Source organism: Suricata suricatta, chromosome 6, assembly GCF_006229205.1.
Source record: "Suricata suricatta isolate VVHF042 chromosome 6, meerkat_22Aug2017_6uvM2_HiC, whole genome shotgun sequence".
NCBI classification, from domain to species: domain Eukaryota; kingdom Metazoa; phylum Chordata; class Mammalia; order Carnivora; family Herpestidae; genus Suricata; species Suricata suricatta.
This window is the reverse complement of record NC_043705.1, coordinates 35,932,764-35,958,118: the sequence shown is the minus strand read 5'-3', so window position 1 is coordinate 35,958,118 and position 25,355 is coordinate 35,932,764. Positions and strand designations below refer to the sequence as shown.

Sequence of the window (25,355 nt, the reverse complement as noted above, 5' to 3'; positions counted from 1 at the left end):
AGTCAAAGATCTAGTCATAGGTAGAGCCTAGATTCAAACCCAGGTCTGCAGCCTGTGGCCGAAGGTGTTGAGAAAGGATGCCTAGAAATACTTCCCACTGTTGCCTCACCAGGCCAGACGGGGTGGTGGCTGGGTGAGCCGGGTCCTGGGACAGCGGGGAAGGGCTCAGGCGTTCCACTGGCAAGGTCTGGCTTTCAGGACATCAACCAACCATGGCTCCCATGTTCCCTGTGCATCTACTCATCGGGCGCCTAGAGTGCCGTGCAGGGAAGAGCATGAGTAACAGTGCAGAGACCGCTCAGTGTTCAGCCCAATTCAGAACAAGAGCAGGATGCAGAGTGTCCCTCATTCCCCATGACCAAGCCAGTAAGCAAAAGTACTTGCTGAGGGACACAGCCTTTGTTTTCTACAGTGATTACAAAACACATTCTCTCTCTGCATCAGAGCACAGAGGCTTCAGGGTCCCGGAGACTCCTTGGAGGGGAAGGGGAGCCCGTGTGGTGATGGTATGGGTGGTATGGGTGGAGCCAGTAAGGAATAGGAGAGCAGGGTGGCCAGCAGGTAAAGAAAGAGGTGCTCAGCAAATTGGGTGACTATTCCCCACATCGCCCCTGGCATTCTGTGTTAGGTCTATAGAGAGACATCTCTGCTCTGGTTAATGCTCTGCACACAATGATTGGTTAGACCATTCTGATTCATTTGACTGGGACCCTACGCTCTGGTGTCTGTCCTGTGCAGATTGAAGGGTTGCCCTTTCTCGCCATGGGACCAGAGAACAGTAGTAGTCTGGACCCATAGTGGCCCAGGTAGCTGAGGCTGGATTTACATTCTAGCTCTGCCTCTGTGCAGCCCACGCTAGGGGCAGCCGATGCTCGGACCCTCCTGTCTTCATCTGTGAAACAGAAATGTCATGAGAATGGGATGGACAGCTGCATATGTAGAGTTTAGCACAGGGCCTGGCGGACGTACTCCAACATGGTAGCTATTACTACGTGATGTCCGCATGCTCCAGGAACGTTCAAGACCCTGTCTGACTGTCAGTGGGTTAGGAACATTGTTTTTGTGTAGAAAGCAGTGCTGGGAATACAGGCGTGGCACTGGAGCCGTGAGAACACCATGAAGCAATAACCAGCCTACAGCAGATTTCTCTCCAGGAGCTGCTTGGCCCATATCCGGCGGGACCGCCCTGCTCAGCCGTGAACCCCTCACTTTGCAAAGAGATTACTGTCAGTGGGGAGCCGCCCCTCTCTCCCTCTCCGTGTTCATGCCTCTCATTGCATTGATTATGTATCCAGCCTGGAAAATGGTGACATCTTGGGAGTGCAGCCCTGGCGTCTGTGGTGCCATGACAACCAGCTGCCCACCAGTCACCCCTAATAACAACCACACACCACATACAGTCCCTTCCACTTGGGCAGAGCCTCCCCAGGGAGCTCAAGCTTCTCTTGTAGCAGCTGCACCAAGATTCCTGCTGGGAACAAATTTAGAGGGAGAGAGAAGGGGGAGACAAGAAGTCTCTAGCCTGTCACGTAGAGTGCACCCAGGGAACTGAAGACACTGTCGTTCTGTTTTGGGAGCCCAGTGGCTCCAAGAATGTGTACTTCCATGATGGGAGGCAAAAGGACCCATGGATGCCTTTGCTACTGGCCCAGTATAACCCAGAGAGGTTATACTGCAGGGGAAAAAACAAATGCAAGCACTTGTAAAGCCGTTAGCAGATTTCTTCATTAGGCTCCTGTCGAGACACCCACTGCCAAATCATCATCTTGTCTGGACGGGAGCTGCCTCCTTTTACTGCTGTGGGCTGGAGAGAATGTGCTCAGAAATCTCCGCTCGACATCTTTCCAGAATGACAGTTCTCAGAAAGGCACCAGCCCAGCTTGGCTAATCAGTGATTATTCCTCACAAAGGAAGGATAAACGGGCCCAATGAATAAGCTTGTCTGTGGGTGTTATCCCAGACCCAGCCATTAGATTGGCAGGTGCGCTCTCAGCCACACAGGTTCTCGCCTCCCTGCTCTTTAGATCACAGATTTCAACGGAGGCCCCTTCATGATAAATGTCTAACCCCAGAGCTAATGAGGCTCTAAGACGCTGTCCTCACTCAGGGAGCACGTGGTCCCAGTCTCTCTGGTTCCCGATTCCTCAGCTGGGAGAGGCCGACCATTCTTGCCCTGGACAGTGCCTGGCAGGTACCAGAGGCTGCCATCGCTACTGCCCCCCCCCTTCTTTGGGGCCTGTCCCTTCCCCCACCCCTGCCCCCTGCACTAGGATTGCTTAGCTCCTTGTGAATCCTGAACGAATACATATGTTTTTTAAAGAACAGGGATAAATAGATAGGGGGGCCGAATTACCCAGCAAGAGGAAGGAAAGCACATAGTAGGCTGACGTGGTCAAAGAAGGTTTCTTAGAAGAGACAGCAAGCCCAGAAAGTGGAACAGGAAGCATGGGAAGGCAGAGAGAGGTGGCATCCTGGACTGGATGTAGTCCTTCAGAATTCATACATTGAAATCCTAACCCCCAGTGTGAAAGGGGGTTCCTTTGCTGGTAATTACATCACCAGGATAGAACCCACACGTATGGGATTCATGCCCTGACAGACAAGCCCACCCCAGAGAGCTCTCTCACCCGCTCCAGCATATGGATGCTGCAATCAGACCATGGTCATTCACAAGCCAAAAGGGGGCCCTCTCCAGAGCCTGATCATGGTGGCACCTTACTCTCAAATTTGCAGCCTCTAGAACTGTGAGCACTTGGGGCATCTGGATGGCTCAGAGGGTTGAGCATCTGACTCTTAATTTTGACTTAGGTCATGATCCCAGGGGTATGGTATAGAGCCCTGCATCCGTCTTCCCACTGAGTGCAGAGCCAGCTTCAGATTCTAAGATTCTCTTCCCTTCTGCTGCTCTCCCCCACTCATGGACTCATTCTCTCTCTATTTTCTCTTTGTCTCTCTCTGTCTCTCAAAAAAAAAAAAGAGCTGTGAGCTCTTTGTGTTATTAATAAACCTCCCATCTATTGTGTTCTGCAGGAGCAGTCCAAACTCAGTCAGGCAGGGGCGAGTGTGCATCAGGTGCTAGGGCCTGCTGAGTGCAGCACAAACACTGGTCATTGTTGTGACAGCACGTAAACCATAGGCCACAAACCACAGCCCACATGGCTGAAATGTGGCTTTTGTTTGACCACACACTACAATTTTTTAACTGGTTGCTAACAATGAAACATCTGGATTCCTCACAAAAATCTAGACTTTACAAATGAGACGGTCTGGCTCTGCTGGACCCAAGTTACCACATGGCAGCCATCAGCTGGAGCCGCGTGGAAACTGCCCTCTTTATAGGCCCTGGACACTGTAGTTTGCCACAGTCCTGCCACTCCCTGTGGTGAGCCCACGCCTGCTTCATCTGTATCACCACGTGCCTGGCCAGTGGAAGGAGGCGCTCGCTGACGTTGGTGCAAATGATGAGGCCAGTGAGGCCACCGGGGAGTACTTGAGCAGAACCGAAAGGGTCAGTAACACTATAGTGCTGATCTCAGGCTTGATACAAAGGGCCCTGAATGCCGGCCTGAAGAGGCAGAACTGCTGGCTCTTGGCAGTGGGCACTCACTGTAGGTGTCTTGCAGTGAGGTGGCACTGCTTTGGGAAGAATTGTCCAGCACACAGTGGGATCACAAGTTGTCTCAGGCTAATTCCTCATGGGGTCTGGGCCACCTGGCTTGTCTTCACAGCTGCTCTGTTCTGGTTTCCCTGGACTGTGGCAGCCTCTGAGTACAGCAGCAGCGGGGCAGTGGCGGGAATGCAGGGAGGAGACAGAAGGTGGCTGAGCCGTGGTGGCTCACCTGCTCCCTAGAGAGCAGCAAACCCATCACCACCCATGCGGGCTTGCTTTCCAGGCCAGCTGTGGCGGAGCAGCTGCTGATAGGGAACGGGCTCCTCGGGGACCCACAGGGGGACAGAGAGCTGCCACCAGGCCCAGGGACATCAGACCAGCTTCCCAGAGATGGGTCAAGCAAGAGAGCATGCAGACTCTTCCCTTTCATTGTTGATCGTTTGAAGAACTCAGGGTGTCAATTTCCTATTGTGCCATAATGAATTACCACAAACATAGTAAATGTAGTGACCTTAACGAATACACACCTAGAGTTCTGAAGGTCACAAGTCCAGAATGTGTCTCACTGGGCTAAATTCAAGATGCCTGCAGGACTACGTCGTTTTCTAGAGACTCCGTTGGGGGAATCTGTTCTCTTGCCTCTTCCAGATACTAAAGACAGCCCCCAGCCCTTGGCCCCGCCCCTTTCCTCCAGTTTCTGATCCAAAGATGGCGGTGGAGACTCTTTCCACTGCATCCTTCGGACACAAACTTTCCTGCCTCTTCTTTCCTGTATAAGGACCCTCATCATTAGATGGGGGGGCATCCAGATAGTCTAGTATATTCTCCCCTAGTTTAATTTCAGGTAACTATCCACCTTTATTCCCTTTGGTTTTGTAAGATCATCACAGCTTCTGGGAATTAGAGTGTGGACATCTTTGGCTCAAGAAACCTTTTCTACCTACCAGAGAGCAACAAGCATCTTTTCTTTCTTTAATAAAAAGCTCCCAGGCATGATAAGGAAATGGGCCCCCTCCTTGTTGAAGAAAGAAAGAAGCAAGAGCACAGGGTCCTCATCTATCTTGCCGTCTAACCCCTGCACCTGTCAAAGTGCCTTATACCTATCGGCACTCAGTGCACATTGGTTGAATAGCGTGTGACACTAGTGTTGGTTGACTTCTGGCCATGTGCCAGGCACTACTGTTGGTGTCCCGTCTGCTTTTCTCCTTTTTGATTCTTAAAATAATATCTTAATTTTATTTTTTAATGTTTATTTGTGAGAGAGAGAGAGAGGGAGAGTGTGTGGGGGAGGGGCAGAGGGGGAGGGGCTGACAGCAGAAAACTTGATGTGAGGCTCAGATCCATGAATCGTGACATCACGACCTAAGGTGAAATCAAGAATCAGATGTTTGAGCTGCCCAGGCACCCCAATGTCTGCATTTTAAAGGTAAGAAATCTGAATCTCAGAATGTTATATAGAAAATCAGAAGAGACAGTGTGGCCTATAAAATGGCAGGGTCTGGGTGCGAGCTGAGTATGTCTGACTCCAAAGTCCATTTGCTTCTCCACTTCCAGCCTGGCAGACAGACGGGAGGAAAGCAATTTGCAGTTACTAAGCCGTGATCTGATCTTGCAGGCCTGCCACCCGGTGCCTCTCTGCCAGCAGGGGTCCTCGGATCCCACTGTCCCCCTGAAATACCCTGGCTCCTGTCTAGCCTAGGAGCACCCCCATCCCCTCAACATCAGCCTGGCCTCCAGGCCAAATCTGCCCCACCATCTGTTTTTGTACATCTTTCATGAAGAATGAGGATTTTGCATCTTTAAAGGATTGAATGAAAAAGAACCATACTGTTTTATGACATGTAAAAAATAGGTGAGGGGCACCTGGTGGCTCTGTCAGGTAAAGTGTCCAGCTCTTGGTACGGGCTCAGGTCACAATCTCATGACCATGGGACCAAGTCCTGCGTCAGGGTCTGTGCTAACAGCACAGAGCCTGCTTGGGATTCTCTCTCCCTCTCTCTCTCTGCCCCTCCTTCACTCGCATGAGTGTGTGTCTGCACTCTTTCTCTCAAAACAAACTTTTTTTTAAAAAAATTAGATGAAATTTAAATTTCAAAGTCCATCAAGAGAGCTGTATGGGGACACTTAGTCATCTGTTTACACATGGTGTGTGCTTTCGTGCTACGGTGGCTGCCGCAATGACCAAATGGCCCTGAAATCTTGAAATCCTTGCTCTCGGGCCCTTTACAGAGGAGGTCTGTTAACCTCCGAGCTGCCTGGTGTGTACTGATCTTCCAAGCTCCAGCCTGTTAGGAAGCTTCCCCCACCACCTCAGCCAGATCAGGTCCCATCACACTGTCTCATTTCCCCACTCTCTGGAAAAAAAAAAAAATACAACTTTTTGACTCATTATTTCCTAACTCTGGATGATTATTTTTTCAAAGATCTATTTATGAAGTATCATATGTGCTGGAGTATTTTGAAAAGGTATACAAAAGTCAGGGACCAACATAATCTCTTCTAGATTCATCGCTTAGTCTCCATGATGTTATGCCTTGTGTTGCTACAGTGTTCACAGTTGAAAACTATTTGTAGACTTAATAAAGGGCTGTATAAAAAGCAAACTCCTAGGGGCACCTGGGTGGCTCCGTCTGTTAAGCGGCCGACTTTGGCCCAGGTCATGATCTCACAGTCTGTAAGATTGAGTCCCATATTGGGCTCTGTGCAGACAGCTTGGATTCTGGAACCTGTTTCAGATTCTGTATCCCCCTCTCTCTACACCCCTCCTCAGTTCATGTTTTTCCCATTCCGCAGCCCATGTCTGGGGACTGTGTCATTAGTAGCCACTAATTAAATCTTAGACTTCTCTCACTGGCCTCAGCTGGATGAAGGCCAGCATTCCCAGTCCATGGGAGTTCTGACCCTCCATGGGGAAATTATTGGCCATTTCTCTCTTTGGGCAAAATCACGGGATGCGTCTTCTGTATAGTAAAAATCATCAGCTTGCATCTCAATTGCCGAGCCTTTTCTCTCCGGGGGCAAAACGGTTGCCTGCATATCTCTGAAGGAAAATTGCCATCTGCCTCACTCTGTAGTTGTGTCCCCATTATGGGGACATTGTCAGCCATGTCTCCACACAGAGCAGCATGCCAGCTGCACTTCTCCACAGAAGAAATGTCAGCAGAAGTGAGCAATTTAAAACCCTGTGCGTGATTGAGTCTGTGCCTCTCTCGTCGTGAACAGACCTTCACAGCTGCCTGCCTTGCTTCCTTTATTCTCCATCTCCTCTGCTGGAGTCATCCCAGCCAAGGTGCTGGCGAGGCTATTCAGCACCAAATCCCAGCCACCTTACTGAGGAAGGTTATGTTCCAAGTGATAGTCCTGACAAGCTATTGTGTGTCTGTGTCCAAGCCCAGTTAGAAGACCTAGAAATCGATCTCACGACTGGTAGCGCTTACGATCTGATTCCAGTAGGAAGAGACACACTCCCTGAGCACCACCTGCTTGTGCCCTGCAGTCTTCCCCGTTACTCTGGGTACAGGCATGGTGCTGTGATCCATAGGAAAGACCCATCTCATCTGTCCCACAGCTACCCTACAAGGTAGCTAGCTCCTCCTCTCATCCTCACGTGCCAGATAAGGAACATGAAGCGTGGAAGAAAGCAAGCCACTTGCCCAAGGCTTCATAACTTATAAGCCACCGAGCTGGACGTCAGCCCAGGCCCGACAAGCCTGGGACCACCTGCGATCCCAGCCCTCACACCGCGGCCATGAGCTCCTGCGCAGTGGCCACTGTGAGGGCCGGTGCAAGGAGCCCCATGCAGGAACCACTTTTTCAAACTGGTTTCCGTCCGTCCTCTCTTCTCCCAGCCCGGAGCCCACCACAGATACGTGCCATTTTTCCTCTTGCCTTCGTCCCCATTGGAATGCAGGTGGTCTTAGCTCTTAGGTTCCCCCAAACTCAGCAGTTTTCTCGTAGTTCTTTGCCTGTCTTGTTGCATCACCTCTTCCCTGGGATTCTGATATGCGCTTCAATGACCCTGTCATCTGAGTTCTGTCAGGTGATCAGCACTGAGCCAAGTACCACGAAGATTAATACTCTCCATCCCATGCAGACGTATTCATATCTGCACATGTAGTAACAGAAAACTCTTTCTGCACTGGACACCTGGTACAGCATGTGGAACTTAAAAGAAGTGTTGGTTGCTTTTCCCTATGGCATTGTAGCTCCCCAGAGGAACTCTGTACTAGAGAAACTCCAGCCTGCAAGATATCTATATATATATATCGAGAGAGAGAGAGAGAGGTGGAGACAGATATATAGACAGATACAGATATAGATACATGGTGGGGAGGGAGGAGGTATGATCCAAAATGATCCAATAAGATCCAAAGGTGGACAAAGCAGTGGTTCTCAACCAGGAGCAGCCATGCCGTCCCAAGCCGCAGTGGACAATATCTGAAGACTTTTTGGTTGTCCCACCCAGGGCTTGGGGACTTAAGGGCAGAGGCCAGGGATGTTGCTAAAAACATCCTGCCATGCCCCAACAACAGAGAATTATTGGTCCCAAAATTGAATACTGCAAAAGTTGAGAAACCTGGATTCCTAGAGAATAATTTCTTTCTGCCTGCGGGACTTCCCAGCACCTTTAATAGGCTAATTGCAATGTCAACCCCCAAAATTGAGTAGGAGTTTCCCAGGCTCTTTTGACCTCAGAATCTGGAATCCCTGACACATTCCTGGGTGTTCTGCTGGAGTCTCCTTAGGAAGGCTAGTCTGGAATCCTGGGCATTGGTCGAGGGAAATTAAAAGACAAGATCACTGGAATTTGCAGAGCTTATCATCTGAACGGTGGGAGGCACATGGTAGACAGTCCAGGCTCTTTCATATTCCAGACAAGAAAACTGTTCCAGAGAGCTGATGGTGGTCCAGCCATTGAAACCAGAGCCAGATCAGAGGTTTAAAGCGTAGGCTGGCAACAGACCAAGTGAAAATCTTTACTCTGCCTTCTCCGAGCAGTAGAATCCATTCCTGAGTTTACTGACCCGACTGATTTGTCCAAAAGGGAAATAACACCTGTGAATTGTGAATAGGTTAATATATGCAAAGCACCCAGTGTAACAGAGAATAGGTATTATTACAAGCGGCTAATTTGTGTCCAGCCTGGTTTCCAACATAGCATCCCTCACTCCCAGGCTGATGGCCTTTCCAGTATCCCAAGGTGGCTTGATGGGCACAGGAAGAAGTAAAAAGGAGCCGAGTCATGGAAGCGGAATCTCACAGGGACATAGAACATCAGAGAGCCCGTCAGAGAGAACACTGGAGAGATGATGTTGGCAGAGCGAGGGAAGGCATGGTGGTGGAGACAGTGTAAGAGTAAAGCCCATATCTACGGCTCACTAGCTGTGTCATCCTGAGCAAGCTCCTAAGCCTTTCCTGATCTGTCTTGTCAATAAGTAAGGGCAGGGAGAAGACCTTCCTGAGAAGTTTGAGCAATAAATGGGATAAGGTGTGCAAAGCACAAGGACCAAGAAATGATAGAAGATGTTGCCACTATTGTGAGTGTTGTCATTGGGGTCTCTGAGACACCAGCTCCCTGTTGGCAAATGTGACCCTTCCCCAGTGCCTCCGTCTGGACTGTTAGGATTGTCATCAAAAGTGCTTCCTCACCAAGGGAGCAAAGTTCTTCTCTCCATCATAGGTCTCTTCTTTCCTGCTCCTGATGTCTTTGTCGTCTAGAAGCTAGTTGGAAACCATGTAGGTCAGCAGGACCTTTTTTTTTTTTTAGAAGCAGAGAGAAAGCACGAGTGGGAGAGAGGGGCAGAGAGGGGGAGAAGCATAGGCACATTCCACTCTTAGCGTGGAGCCTGATGCAGGCCTGGATCCCGTGACCCTGAAATGACGACTGAAATCAGGAACTGGATGCTCAGCTGACCACCGAGGCGCCCGCCGGTCAGCAGGATTTTTATGCTAAGCCAAAGGTTTCCAAGAGGTCTACTCAAGCACTGGATCCTTTTGCATCACGTGTTTAGTAAATCACATGGACCACACAGTGATACTCCGTTTGTATTCCACTGGCTCCTTTCTTTCCTCTGATAATGTGGTAAAATCTCACTTATTCATGTCTTATAGCTAAAAATGTATGATTGTGTAATATTTGTCTCTTCTAGCCTGTGAGTTCCGTGTGAGTAGAACTGGATCTGTCTTATTCTTTGTGTCTTTGGTATGTAGTCCAGGGCCTGGCAATATATCCATCCAAAAAAAACTTTTCATTAGAATGTTCTAGGTAATGTAGATGACTTCCTATGGAATATATTTTTTCATACTTTTCAAGGAATTGAAACATTTGAGGTGAATAAAGCATTGCTGTGATAGGTTCCTTTCAGGACCTGTTGAATTAACAGATAAGTCATTTTTTACAGGAAAATAATACTTATCAGTATTCATTCATCTAATATATTTACTGAGCATGTCCTATGCTTCAGGGAATACAGCAGGACAAAACAGACAAAAATCCCTCCCCTCATAGAGCTTGCATATTAGGAGACACAAAATATATTGAAGGCCAATGCATATAAACTGGAAAAGGAGGGCAGCTGGAGGAAGGGTTGCCTCATTGCTGTCAGGCTACAGACATTAGAATGCAGAGGTGAGGGGCACCTGGGTGGCTCAGTCGGTTAAGCATCTGGCTTTGGCTCAGGTCATGATCTTGCAGTTCGTGAGTTGGAGCCCCGCTTCGGGCTCACTGCTGTCAGCACAGAGATCATCTCTCCTCTCTCTCTCTGCTACTCCTCTGCTTGTGCTATCTCTCTAAAAATAAAGAAACTTAAAGAATGCAAGTGTGAGAGATGGCCTGATGGTCTGGGCTTCTTGTAGGCATCTTCACAGCATCATACAAAGTCCTGAGGTCCCCAACCTATGCTTGCTGATGATGGTGAAAGGCTTGAACCCATCAGCCCATTGTGTAGAAATTGTGTTCCATAAGTATTTGAAAAGAGTTTATTCTTTTGAGGACTTTGGCTTTTATTTAAAAAAAAAAAGATGGAATAGGACAAGGTATCATTAAGAGCCTGTCCACTCACTGTCCTCTAATTAATACACAATTTAAAATATTTAGTGTCATAACTAGGGGGCAAAGAGCCTTGCAGCTTTGTGCGTCTGTGATTGTCTGTAGATGATAGCCTGGTTACTGTCTTACAGCTACTAAAATAAGACCTTGCACATGATGCAAGGCAGAATTGATTCATGGTTAAGAACAAGGACCTGGAAGTCCACTACATCTGAATCCAAAATGCCGCTGTACCTCGGTCTGTGTTGTCCCCAGGTGACAAAACCTCTCTCTGCCTTAGAGAGGCATTCACAAGAGTAATTATCAGTACTATTCAGTGTTGCTGCTGAATGAATGAAAATAAGTCATGGTCTTGGCTATTCATAGACATGGAATAAGGTGCAAAGTGCTGTACTGGCCAGCACAGTATCTATAGCCTGCCCTCTGTGTCAAACAGAAGAATTGGTAACGGGCTGATGAAATAATTGTCATCTTTCATTTCACCTCCATCTTCTGGGGCTGTCATTTTCGGCCTTCACAAGGTTGCTACAGTGGCATCCCACGTGTGTGGAGAACAGATTGCTAGGTATAACCTTGTAAACATTTTTGACGTCATTTAAATAGCCCACAATTTCCGTAGTCCTCAGTCCCGGAGTCTCAGTCTCAAATAAAATGCGATTGGCTGATGGAGAAGCATTGCATGCTAATGAGGATAGAAATAGCTCCTGACATTTATTGAGAACCTACAATGTGCCAATCATATGTTCCCAGCAATATGCATCCCCGTTCTGCAGCTGGGAAAACTGAATCTTGGAGTAGTAAATAAAATGTGAAAAGCTGCTAAGTGACAGAGGCAGACATTGATGGACTCCAGAGCACAGTTTGCTCATCCCTTCCCATTTACTGCAGGGGCATCAGGTGGAGATGACCAAGCTTGAGGCTCCCACTTGTCTATGGAGATGTTGTCATGGGGCTTGCCTGCTCTTTGTTACGTTCCGTCTTAATGAGATTCCCTTGAAGGAAAACTAATGTGAAAATCTAGTTCTCAAGGCCAGGGGCGTTCATTAATGCTTGATTAAAATCCAAGAGGTTTTTCTGTTCCTTTGGGTTTAATTCTCAAGTTCAGTTCTGATTGATGAGGGGTTTTTGTTGTTCTCTTAAATGGTTACATGAAAATGAGGATTTTGGTTTGCCTATTCCAACAAGGTTTGAAAGAGGACTCATTGTAGTCTTGGGTTTTCTACATAGAATTTGATACTGACTGACTGTGCAGAGCAGGTAGGAAAGAGAAATCCCTGGAGGGCGTGTTAAACAAGTAACCTGCAGGCTGGTGTTTGGTTTAGCCTAAAACTGTGATCTGAACACTTGTTAAGTGAAACCATACTCCGTTGCTATTATTATAGGTTAAAAATAAGTATGGGCAAATGCATGTAACTGTGCATCTTACATGCTGAGCACCCAGATGGCAAAGTATTCATTCATTTATCTAGCTTTGGTTCTAATCAAGCAACACATCTTTATTGAACATTTGTGTGCAACTTTAAGTACAAAGAAAAACCAAAAAGAAGTTCACATTGCAATTTCAGTAAGACAAACATACAGGTTGCTAAATAAGGGGGGCAGACCAAGTGTGGGGGGCTTCCATGAAAAAATCATTTAAGGCAAAGATGGTATGTGAAAGATGAGGCATAGAAGTCCAGCAGAATATGAGTCTGTGAAGACAGAATAATCAGGCATAGAAATGGAAACACTCAAAATATACCTAAGATATATTCTGTACATTGTTTGAACCAGAAAAGTTCAAAATCAAGATCGACATGTTACAGCAGCTTTTGATGGGCTTTGTTGTCCAACTGTGGGGCTGTGCCTTTATTCCTCTAAGTAGAAATCAGCTGAAGCTACTGCAAGGTGAGAAGTGCCTGGATATCAGAGCAAAGGGACACTATACACAAAAGACAAGACTGAGGCTCAGCAAAGCAACACTATTAAACACCGTGACTTAAGAGATAGGAAAATCAATGTCCACACAAAAGCTTGTACATGAATAATTTGTAAAGTAGAAACCCAAGTATTTATCAACTGATAAATGGATAAACCAAATGTGGTATACCCATACAACAGGTTATTATTTAGCCATCAAAAGCCATCTACTAAAGCAAGGATGAACCTTGATAACAGTGTACTAAGGGGAAAAGTAGCCAGTCACAGGAGAACATTGTATAATTCCATTTATGAGAAATTTCCCGATTATGTAATTTTATAGAACAAGAAAACAGATGAGTCATTTACTAGGGCTGCAGGAGAAAGGAATCAGGAGTAACTGCAACTGGGTATGGAATTTTGAAGCCTTGGTTGAAATTTAGATTTTTGTAATGCTTGGACAAAAATAACTGATTAACTTCAAATGAGCAAATTGGATGGTATGTAATTTCATATCTTAAAAAAACTTAACATTTTTAAGCATCTCAGATGCTTTTGATATGTGAGGTGACACACAAAGACCAGGGGAATTATGTAAAGAGACCATAGACCTGGAGCTTCGAAATGTTCAGGGCTCGATTCACGGATGGTACAGGCCCCATGCAAGTCCTTCCAAGAGAAAGAAAACACAGCAACCAGTAACCACTTTTTCTGCTTCCAGGGAGATGATGGTTCTCTATTAGTACCTTACATGCTATAGACTGTACTCCAAGTTAAACTGTTGGCTGTCTAGCTGGCCCATACATGGTAGAGATAGTTGAAAAGCATGTACTCATTTTGTCTTGTTTTGCTTCTGTTGTGCAGTTTTTGAAGAACCCGAAGATCCAAGCAACAGGTCGTTTTTCTCTGAAATCATCTCTTCGATTTCGGATGTGAAGTTCAGCCACAGTGGGAGGTATATCATGACCAGAGACTATCTGACCGTTAAAGTCTGGGATCTCAACATGGAAAACCGCCCTATTGAAACTTACCAGGTACGGACCACCACCCACCCATAGTTACCTAAGGCACTTCCTTTGTGGACCTCCAAGTCAGCTTCTACCTACAAAGGCTTATGGTTCACAAGAATAAAAGACAGTACATCATCATAAATTCAATAAAATGGTACAGCCTGTAATTGCTATAGAATTTAGACAAGGGTACACAAGGAGGAACTTGAATTCAATTTAACCCATATCTACTGAGCATTTTATGTGGGATGGATACTGTAGATACAGAGGTGAACAAGACAGACATGGTCCTACTCTCCTTGAGCTCACTGTGTGGTGGGGAAGCCAGATGATGAACAGGAGATTGATACAAGAGCTGGTACCGTGTGCAAAGGGACACATGCAGGGAGGGTCAGCCTGGTGAGAAGACACCCTAGGGCTGAGTCTTGAATGACAGAAACTAGCCGGAAAATCATATTCTTAGAAGGATAGTATATTCATAGGTGGTGCGTTCAGAAAGGAGTTCTTTACATCCTCCTCCTGTCCATGTTCAAGATTATCAGGAACAATCTAGAAATGTAGGCCCTAGCAAAGAAGATTAGGTTATTTTTTCTTCAGGCTAAGTACAATGGAAAACCATCAAAAGGTTTTGGAGGAGATGATGACAGTTGTGGCTCTGGAATAGGCAGCATTCAGATGGAGAGGCAGGAAGAGTTTTGCTTGCTGATTCAATGTGAAAGGAAGAGCCATCAAGAAGAGTGTGTACAGGTTGTTGGCTTAAGAAATGGCTAAATGGTTGGTAGATTTATGGACAAAAGAAAAAAAAAAAGAGAAGGCAGTGTTTAGAATGGCTCTTTTTTTTTTTTTTTTTTTTTTTTGAAAGACCAGTATTTGAAGTAGAAAAGATTTAAAGAAGCTCATTTCAGGTAAAAGCACAGTGGAAGAAAAGATCAAGAGGCAGGAATAAATTGGTCTTTTTAAAGATATGTTGGGTTAGATTAAAAGAAGTGTGAAAATTCAAGACAGAGATTTAACTTACATATTTTTTCTTGAGACATAACTCACATACCGTAATATTCGTCCTTTTGAATGGTTGTGCTAGGGAGGAGAGTCTGTATGGGGATGTGGTGGCAAACACAACAGTTAAGTTATTGCAACATTCTGGCAAAGGCTAGGAGTAGTGCACATGAATATGTGAGCAATGGAAGTGGCCAAATTCTTATAAAATCAATAGGCTTTGACCACAAATTGGATGTGTGATGTGGGAGGAAAACAACACCAGGGATCATTCCAAGGTTTTTTATCCTGAGCAATTAGGAAAATGGTGGTGCCATTTTATGATGAGGAATTCAAGAATTTTGTGTGGGGCATCTTGGGCCAAATAACCATCCAGAAACTGCAAGTAGACTGCTCAATTTGAGTTTGGGTGTATGGGAGCTTAAAGAAAAGAAGAGGTCAGGACCATGCTCTGGGAGCCAAAACAACTATTTCAAAGAGAAGGAATCACCAACTACTAAATGCTGTTGCTGCATCAAATAGGAAAGGATTGAAAACAGGCCAAAGACTGTAAATGGAAGATGTGGGTGTAATGAGTACAGGTAACTCTTCCAAGAAATTTTAGTCTGAAGGGCAACAGAGAAACGGGGTAGTAACTGGAATGGGATACAGACATGAGGAAAGTGTATCACAGTAGACTTTATGCTGACGGGAACAAGCCAATAGAGAAAGAATCATTCAAGCAGCTAAGTGCTTGAGGGAAGCCAGATGGAAAAGAGTCCATTGCAGAATTGGTCTCAGATGTGAAGAGGTATAATCCATCCATCAAAGAAAGGAGGTTTGTAAATTTTGTGATGGGAACAATAGACGGTTTCTTCTTATTGCATCTATTTTCTCAAAAGAAGCAAGGTTCATTAGCTGAGTGACAAGTATAAAATACTCATCTAAGAGTGAGTTTAAATCTGGAGGTGTCTTAGAGTTGCTCAAGGATCCACTTGAGTACAATGGAAGGAAAGAAAAAGTCAAGTTTGTTGAAGGTACATACGAAGGGTGTGGACCAGTGAACCTCAGCCCATAGGAAGGAAATAATGGAGAAGGAAAGTAGACAGGAAAATGGATTTAAAGAATTGATGGAATCAAGACAGTAAAGGGAGTAAATTAAAACAATAGGAGGTAGCAATAGAGCCCTGCTTGTTAAACAGATGCAGTCATGGCAAGTCTCATAACATGACCAAGGAGGCAAAGGAAAACCATTGAAAATGATGAGGCCAAGTAATTGAGAGAGACCAGAAGAATGATGGCAGGGGAATCTGGGTCCTAGAACTGCTGCAAGGAATGTAGTTGAGGGACTCGGAACTGCTGGTGATTGTTACAAAGCAGACAGCTGGGAGTTTAGTTGGTGACATGACCTCCAAAGAGCTGAGGAATCATGGTCTGGAGCAGTAAGGAGCATACTTACCCCACCTTGACACATCTGAGCAAATGTCCTGCTACTGCTGTGGCCACAGGAAAAACCAATCTTTCTGAAGAAGTGTAGAGAGAAGACTGAGGATCCCCAGGACGCTGACCACCTGTGAGTAACACAAGGTGCTATCAGGTTTTGATGCCAGAAGTCAAGACCACATATGTAATTGAGATCGTTTGTGGCTACAATGGCCCACCCTGTATATTTGGGGTCTTACTGTCCTCCAGATCCTGCCGGGCTTCAGGGCCCCACTTCACAGCACTTTCGCCTTCAGCCCAGGGCTAGAGCCAACTGGAATGTCCTCTTCCAGCTGCAGAGACAAACATCTAGTGTTACAAGCTCTTCATACCAGACAGAGGGCAATGGCAAGTAGGACCTGAGTGTGGGTGGTATTGACGGAGGTGTGGCCTGCTGGCAAGGCTGGATTAGAGAAAACTGGATTTAGGCTCTTCAATGGCAGGAGCAATTAGTACTTTCAGTTTAGAGAATGGTTTTAAGAACAAAGCTAGTTTTAGAACACAGTGAGCTGTGACATGGAATAATAAGCATTTTAAGAGGATGCTTCTCAAACCGAGTTCAGCTTGTGGTAGATGTCAAAGTGTTCTTTGTCAAAGGCTATGAAAGAGGTGTCCTAGCCCATGTATTGAAATGCAGTGTTACAAAAGTTAATTTTGACTTTAGATAGCAACTTAAATTTATATTCTATACCAAAAATGGTAACATACTATATAAAAGATGGTAAAGAAACTCTGACCGAATTTCTAGAACACTGTAGAAAAGGACTGATTGCTGGCCCAAAGGGAAATCATTCCATCATCAGTAACTAATGCTTTCCCTGGGGAGGGAAGTAAGTAATGTTCCTGCCTTGTATTTTCATACATGCATCAACTGGTCTCAAGCCTCTTTCCAGGAATAGCAAACTAGATTTATCCATCAGCTATTTTCAAGTTTTTCTATAGAACAGGGGTTGGCAAACTGCGGCTGGTGGGCCAGATCTAGCCTCCATTTGTTTCAGTGCAAGAAATTTTACTGAACCACAGCCACACCTGACCATTTGTGTATTGTCTGTGGTTGTTTTCACGCTACAGTGGCAGAATTGAATAGTTGTTGCAGAGGTACTATAGCCTGCAAAGCCTAAAATATCAGCTATCTGACTCTTTACAAGACAAGTCTGTCAACCCCTGAAATGTAAGAACCAACCAATAGAGTTGACTCTTGCTTGGCCTCATGAGCAATTCATTAACTGTACAACACCAGGCTTCCACGAGACTGTAACTTGGGAACCTCGATGTTGCGAGGTTCAGTTTACTGTCAAGAAAGCCATACACGATAGGAACATGGACAACAGGTATTTGGAACATCAAGAAAAAAACATCAAATTGGGTGAGTCTGAAGTTTTCTCTTCCTCTGTATTTTAGATGTTTCTAATGAATATAGCTTAACTTTATTCTCTCCTCTGATGGAGATTGGTTGATCTTGTTGGCCTAAGGTTTGATTTCTTGTTTTAGTAACAGAACATAAAGATAACGTACCTTCACACCCAATGTTCTTTTTCCTTAGGATGACTTAAGCCAAGGCAGCAGCCCAATATTTAGCTGTTGAGGAGAAAATACTAGTTCAGACCAGATTTTCCTCTGGCTCCCTCATGACTCCTGTCTTTCAAGAACTATTTATAGAGTTATTGGCAATATGGTTCCTACTAATGGATCCACACTCCCAAATCACACATATTTTGGTATTTCTTACTGACTTATGCCAAAGGTGAAATTTAGAGGTCAAGAAAAGTTCATAAAGAAGAGCAGAGGCTGAACCAAAAAAAATTTTTGAGTAATAAAATAATAATATATCCCTTTCTTAGAGATTTACAATTCCCGACCATTGTAGGATTCTGAGAAGTTCTGTGTCATAGAAACTGCTTAACCATGTGTTTCCCAAACCAGTTTCTCTGTTCTCAGAACACTCACATTCGTGCCTTATGTACAAAATGGCTCCATAACAGATCAGAGCAATGAGGAACATGGAGATAAGGATGAAAATAGTGAGCTATTTGGCTCATCTTTTTCTCCAAAAAAGCAGGAAAACTAGAGTATAGGCATGTCTCATTCTATCACACTTCCCAGATGTTGCCTTTAAAAGAAACACACACAAAACTTGAACATTTGCTGCAACCTCACATTGAGCAAGTCTCCCAGGGCCATTTTCCCAACACATTTGCTCATTTCACATCTCTGTGTCATATTCATGATCTCCAAGCTTTATAACATGTTATGATGATTTGTGATGAGTGACCTTTGGCCTTATTATTGTAATTGTTGTGGGATGCCACGAACCGTGCCCATATAAATTGGTGAGCTTAGGATAGGCGGTATGTGTTTGCCTGCTCCACCGGCCAGGCTTACCTCCATCTCTCTCCTCCTTTTCTGCCCTCCATATTCCTTGAACACAACAATACTGAAATTAGGCCAAGCAATAACCCTCCAATGCCTTCAGAGTGTTCATATGAAAGGCAGAGTCACACATCTCTCACTTTCAATCATAAACTAGAAATGATTAAGCATAGTGAGGAAGCCGTGTAAAAAGCAAGGTAGGCTGAAAGCTAGGCCTCTTACACCAAACAGTTCACCAAGTTGTGAACGTAAAGGAAAAGTACTTGAAAGGAATTAAAAGGGCTACTCCAGGGAACATACAAGTGGTCCGGAGAGAAAAATCAAATGAGCCCCAACATTCCCTTAGGCCAACGTGTAATCCAGAGCAAGGCTCTGACTCTTCAATGCTATCAAGTGTGAGAGAGAGAAGACGACTCCAGCTAGGAGAGGTTGGTCCATGAGGTTTAAGGAAGAAAGCAAGCTACAGAACACGAAAGCCAAGATAATTCAGGAAGGTGGCTACACCAAGCAACAGATTTTCAATATAGAGGAAACAACCTTCTTTGGAAAAAAGATGCCATTAAGGATTTTTATAGCTAGAGAGAAGTCAATGCCTGGAGTCAAAGGACAAGCTGACTTTCTTGTTAGGAGCGAATGCAGCTGGGGACTAAGTTGAATCCAGAGCACATTTACCATTCTGAAAATCCTAGAGCCCTTAAAAAATATGCTATATATTCTCACCTGTGCTCCACAAATGGGACAACAAAGTCTGGGTGACAGCACGTCTGTTTACAGCATGGTTTACTGAGTATCTTAAGCTTACTGTTGAGATGTAGTGTTCAGAAAAAAAAAGATTCTTTTCAAAATATGATTGCTGACAATGCACCTGGTCCCCCAAGAGCTCTGATAAAGATGTACAATGAGATTAATGTTGCTTTCATATGAGTAACACAAATTTAGAATATCACACACAGTAGATAAAGCAACAGCAGGGTTTGAAAGGGTTGACTCCAATTTTGACTTTCAAGTCTCATTATTGAAGAAATACATTTTATGAGGCTATAGCTGCCCTAAATAGTGATTCCTCTAATGGATGTAGGCAAAGTAAACACAGGGGCTCCAGACTTCAGTGGAGGAAATCACTGCAGATGTGTTGGAAATAGCAAATGGAGCCTAAAGATGGGAGTGAACCGCCATAATCCCATGATAAAACTTGAAAGGATGAGGGGCTGCTTCTTAAGGACAAGCAAAAAGTGGTTTCTTGAGATGGGCTCTACTCCCAGTGCAGATGCTGAGAAGACTGTAGAAATGACAGCAAAGGATTTCAATTATCATATAAATGTAATTGAGAAAAACAACAGCAGAGTTTGAAAGGATTGACTCCAGTTTTTACAGAAGTTCTGCTGTGAATCTAATGCTGTCAAACAGCATCATATGCTACACAGCAATCACTTGTGAAAGAAACGGTCCATCGATGTGGCAAACTTTATTGTCTTCTTTTAAGAAATTGCCACAGCCACCCCAGCCTTCACCCACCACCACTGTGATCAGTTAGCAGCCATGAACACTGAGGCAGGACCTACTACTACCAAAAGGGGAACAACTTACTGGAAATCTCAGGTGATTAGCCTTTTTTAAAGCAATTAAGTACTTGTTAATTAAGGCATATACATTGTTTTTTAGATAATACGACGTATTGCACACTTAATAGACTATAGTACAGTGTAAACATAACTTGTACCTGCCCTGGAACACCAGAAAGTTTATTTAAGTCACTTTGTTACAATAGTCACCTTATTGCAGTAGTCGAACCCACAATATCTCTGATTTGTGCCTACACGGGAACAACAAATTTGGCTTCCATTGCCCACTGGATTAATTCTTAGCTTGGGATACTTCCCTTCAGAAGCCCCAGCCTTCTATTTCCTCTATGACAAAGAACCTAGAAACAAGGCACTGAAAAGTCCAAAAAGGCATGAAAGACCTCAGACAGACAAAAGTGTGACCCAGAGGCTAGTCCTGTCCCCCACCTGTTTTGGTAAATAAAGTTCTGTCTGAACACAAACCCCCCCTCATTTGTTTATGTATCACCTAAGGCTACTTTTGCATTACAAGGGCTGAGTGTTTGCCACTAAGGTTATATTGCCCACAAAGCATAAATATTTACCCTTTGGCCCTAGTTGAAAATGTTTGCCAAACCCTGTTCAGGATCAAGAATCAGTCCTCTTTTTGCCCTCAGACTCTATTCTGCTTCTTTACTCAAAGACTCTTAACAATCACTAGAGATCTTCCGCCCTACCAACAGAAATGGCCTTCTACATCAGACTTGTCCCACCTCCAGGATGCCCAAAACATGGCAGGGGAGGAAGGAGACCACAACGAGTTGAGACACAGCTGTTATCAAGTGCCGCACACGGATTCTCTTGTCACCAAAAGCAGTGAAGCCTGCTGACAAGGCCCAGGACTGACTGCAAATGGCCAGTTGCAGAGTTATAAATACTTGCACTGACCAAATGACTCACAGAGCTTTTCCATACCCAGAACATCTCATGGAACATTGGATGAATGACCCAACCATGCTGGCTGGTCTCATGTAAAATTCACGTCCAACAACTTCATGGACATCATGGCCCCGGTGCCTTGAGGCAACTCAGCATTGATTCCTAAGCCTCTCCCACCCTTCCTCCCTCTCACCTAGTAACCTGGCTTCGTAAAATGATAACAGGGGAGAAAAGCTACATACTTCAGGACTGCAACCTTTACACCAGAGTCTCCTCAACAGCTCTACCTGCATGGACGTCTCTAAATGGTCATACCCAAAAAATGCACCTGGAAACTCCATCCTTTCACTTGCTCTAGAGAAAGGATGAAGAGCCATCTTGATTCCCATTCTTCTCTCCGCATTTCACAGGTGCACCATCCACAATTCCTATCCATTCTCTGTGCAAACAGGCTGGGAAAGCTGACCACTTCCCACTACTGCTCTTGGCAAATCCAAACCATCATCTGTCACCAGGTTATAACTAGCCTCCCTGCCTTTGCTGTCTTACATCTCACAACACAGACAGCTCAGCAATCTTCCTGTGAGGTCTCCTCACCTTCCTCAGAATAAAAGACCCATGTGAATGTGCACCTGCCCTTACGGTGGGACAGAAATACACCAAGGGTATTTTGTTCACTGCCTACCCAAGCTCATAGCAGGCAGGCAATAAACATCCGTTGAGTTAAAGACCAAATGAATGGTGCCCTCTAATGCCTACTAGCATATCAGTTTACAAAATGGGACTCTAAACAAGCTTGCCTAGGTAGCTGGTGGCCTACAGAAGGGCCCAGTAGGTTTTAATCTACATTCAGCACAGAAGCAGCTCGCTAACCTGCCCTGATATCCCACTGCTGAAGAGAGTGAACCTGGAATCATACCCCAGCCATCCGATTCAAGGCACACTTTTAGTGGAAGAATTAACAGCTCCCATCGGAAGAGGAGGTCTTCACAGAAATAATCATTTTTAAAACTAACTGACCTCTTGATTTATTCCCCAACAGGTGCATGACTACCTCCGCAGCAAGTTGTGCTCCCTCTACGAAAATGACTGCATTTTTGATAAGTTTGAGTGTGTATGGAATGGGTCAGACAGGTAAGAGAGGCTCTGTGGCTAGGGAACCTTCCAAAAGTGGGTCCTGTACTTGCTGAGGCCCTGGGCAATTGATCCTAAGGAGGTCACAGCCAAAGGGGAATAAGCATCAAGCCCCCAGCCCTGGCAGGAGTTCATCATGTGGGTCACCGGATTTCCCTTGAGCTTAGACCTGACAGGAAGGGCAGGATGTGCTGAGACCCTCAAATCCTCGTGCATGGCTGGCACAGGTGACCATTTAACATCAACGAGAAAATCCTGTCTTATACATATCAGACTCCCCCAGAGCTAGGTCAACATGGCTGACATGAAGAACACTAATAATCTGCCCACAAATTCCAGCATAAGTAGCTCAGATTATTGCATAGTACACTTTCTAGGTCGAAAATTATCCCTGGCCACTTCTACCATAGACCTGGTCAAAGGCCCTGGTCATTCATTAGCTGAATTCTAGTTGGCCTCATTCATCATATCCCCTCAAAGTGATTTATTATTGTTTTAAGGCCTTTTATTTCAACAATACTTCATATTACCTCCTAATGGTTCATTTTTAGTTTGACAAAAACAGTTGATTCCCTGACTTACAGAACCAAGTACAGGCTACCAGGAGCTGATTTCATCTGTTGAGGAATGCGGTGCCTGCAGTAGGGCTTGGAAGCCCTGCATTCAGTCATAGCAAGGCACTCGGAGATGGGAGCTTTTTGTAAAAACAAGCTTTTCTGACCATTAATTGGCTTGCTTTGCCAGTGAACCAAAATGTGCCTCCCATTCAACAGGCCTGGAAAGAGTCACCGTGTGGGAGAGGACCCAAGTCACGGCACCCAGGTGGTCTAAGGGCAGAGGGAAGAGACAACAGAGTGATGTGGGAACCAAAGCTCCCCAGGGGGAAGCGTTTTACATTCTTCTTTGTATATTTCTATCAATGCATTGATTCATATATTGTTAAGAGATTTTCCCAATTTGTTACTGTCCCAATAACCTCTCTTAACATAGACTCAAAAAATACCTATTCCTCACCCTCTCACACAAAAAGTTGTTTTCATCATCTCCATTTTACAGTTCCAGAAACTGAGGCTCAGCAAGGTAAAGTAACCTTCCCCCCACTCAGGAGCTAGTATGTAGTCGTGACAAGAGTAAGCAGTTTTCAGTTTGAATCCTAAGTCAACATTGGTTTTTCATAACGTCACAGTTTTTTTCCATAACCAAGAAAATTCTTGGTTCAGGTAAGGTTGAGAGTTTTAAAGACATAAACAAAAATCAACAGACATACAAGATGGACTCGATTTGAAAGGAGGTCAAGTCACGGTGGGGGAAGAAAATGGGAGTTCATGGGAAGCGGTGAGGCCAAGTGGCTGAGTGGTAGGCCCTGGGGGTCAAGTACATGTGGCTTGGAGGCCTACGTGTGTCACTTTCTCTCAGTGTGACACTGTGCTGGTCACTTGTGCTCCTGGGTAGGCGCCCCCATTGGGGATAAAGTAAGGCAAAATGAGATTGCGGTGATCAGGCACTCTGCATCCTTCCTGATAAGGTAATAACAGCTTATTCTCCCACAGAGACCAGCACGTTTCACGACCACCATTCCCTGGGCCACAGTAACCAGATCTCGCCCTTGATCCATTTGCCGGGCACAGCTGACCCAGTGTGTAAAAACCTTTCCCTTTAATAGCATTAAAAGGAGTCCAACTTCCCCCTCACCTGTCTATGCACTGACGCCATGTGAGCACAGCTGAGGTATATCCTCTCCCATCTTAACTAGACCAGGAGGGCTGCACCCAGAAACGGGACCATGCCAGCCTGTCCAGGGACAACCCCTGTGACATGTTACTGAGGCAGCATTAGCCCCCTCTCAGCCTGTCACCGTGTACGAAGGTCACCAGTAAAGACTCAGTCCCCTACTTTTAGAAGGCTTTGGCAGTCACTGCTCTCAGCAAATCATCAATACGCCTGAGGATGGAGAAGTCTTATAAAAATATGGAAGCCATCTGTCAATCCACTAGCAAGCCTCCTTTCCCATCCCAAGTTCTTTTAAAATTTGAATTTGTTTACTCTCTTCCTGAGGGAGACCATGATGACATCCATCCATGATGACAGCCCTCAGCAGAGGGAGGATGCACCAGGGTCAGTGTGCTCTACACCCAGGGTGTCTGCCCCCGTACTGATTGTTTGGGGGAAGACTTGGAGGTCAGGCAGCACAGAGGCCCCTCCACTGCACCCGTGCTTTACATGTGCAGAACCACTGTTTCCAAGTGTCCCTCCTGTCCTGACCTCTCTCCAGCCTCACGATCCCAAGGGAGGTAGGGCTGGGATCACTAAAACCACTGGGCTCATCTACAGACCCAGTTAAGGGAATCTCTCTAACAGAACTAACAAGGAGGATTACCACAGCCCTTCATTTCCAAACCAGCCAAAGAGTTTGCTGCTTTTAGTGATTTAAAACCTAAACCACAGTCACACTGTCAAGCCTGTTTGGGTTTCTGTCTTTTTTGTTTGTAATACAACTTAGGGCGTCATAAGCTGGCCACGACGTGAGGTCGTTAGCTCGAGAAAGACACAGTGGGGATAGATTACCGCCTTTCTCCAGAGCACTCAGTCACTCCCTATTTCCTCTCTACCTGGCAGCGTCATCATGACAGGCTCCTACAACAACTTCTTCAGGATGTTCGACAGAAACACCAAGCGTGATGTCACCCTTGAGGCTTCGAGGGAAAACAGCAAACCCCGGGCTATTCTGAAACCGCGCAAAGTGTGCGTGGGGGGCAAGCGGAGAAAAGACGAGATCAGTGTCGACAGTCTGGACTTTAGCAAAAAGATCTTGCATACGGCTTGGCATCCTTCAGAAAATATCATAGCAGTGGCGGCTACAAATAACCTATATATATTCCAGGACAAGGTGAACTAGGAGGACACGTCATTACTTAATCATCTCACATACTGAATACTAGTCAAACATGTTTTTAAATGTTTCTTTGGGTCTTCATTTGATGCGTTGACATTAATTTCCCTATGCAGAAAACGATTGGAATAGCATTAAAAGGAGTCCAACTTTCCCAGATCCCCAGTTCTAAGAGACTTTTGTCAAACCCAATAGGTTCTGAGACACTTGTGTTTAGAATTGAGCGCTGCCGGCTAACACTAATTCTCCATAGTTGACTTGAATTTCTGATGCTTTTATTGCCCAGTTTTCTCTGGTGGGTCCAGTGTTTTGTTTCTAGGTGTCTGCTGAGATAAAATGAGGTTGTCTGTAGTATTTAAAGAGAAAAGAGATAAGTTTTTTTTTTTAAGTAAGCAATTCCATTTGATTGAAAAAAAATCAACAAAAAATAAACACTGTTTACTCTTAGAGAAATTCT

The 25,355-nt window shown here is 45.2% G+C and overlaps 1 protein-coding gene across 14 annotated transcripts in view; it reads left to right on the top strand.

Annotated features, from left to right (window-relative positions):
• Positions 1–25,057, top strand: part of PPP2R2B (protein phosphatase 2 regulatory subunit Bbeta) — a 450,154-nt gene extending 425,097 nt beyond the window's left edge. For all 14 annotated transcript variants that reach the window (XM_029942204.1, XM_029942209.1, XM_029942206.1 and 11 more), the window contains 3 exons: positions 13,422–13,591; positions 21,917–22,008; positions 24,625–25,057. In XM_029942204.1, the coding sequence (XP_029798064.1) occupies positions 13,422–13,591; positions 21,917–22,008; positions 24,625–24,904 (542 nt within the window). In that variant the 3' untranslated portion in view covers positions 24,905–25,057. The remainder of the gene's footprint in view (positions 1–13,421; positions 13,592–21,916; positions 22,009–24,624) is intronic.
• Positions 25,058–25,355: the final 298 nt, after the last annotated feature.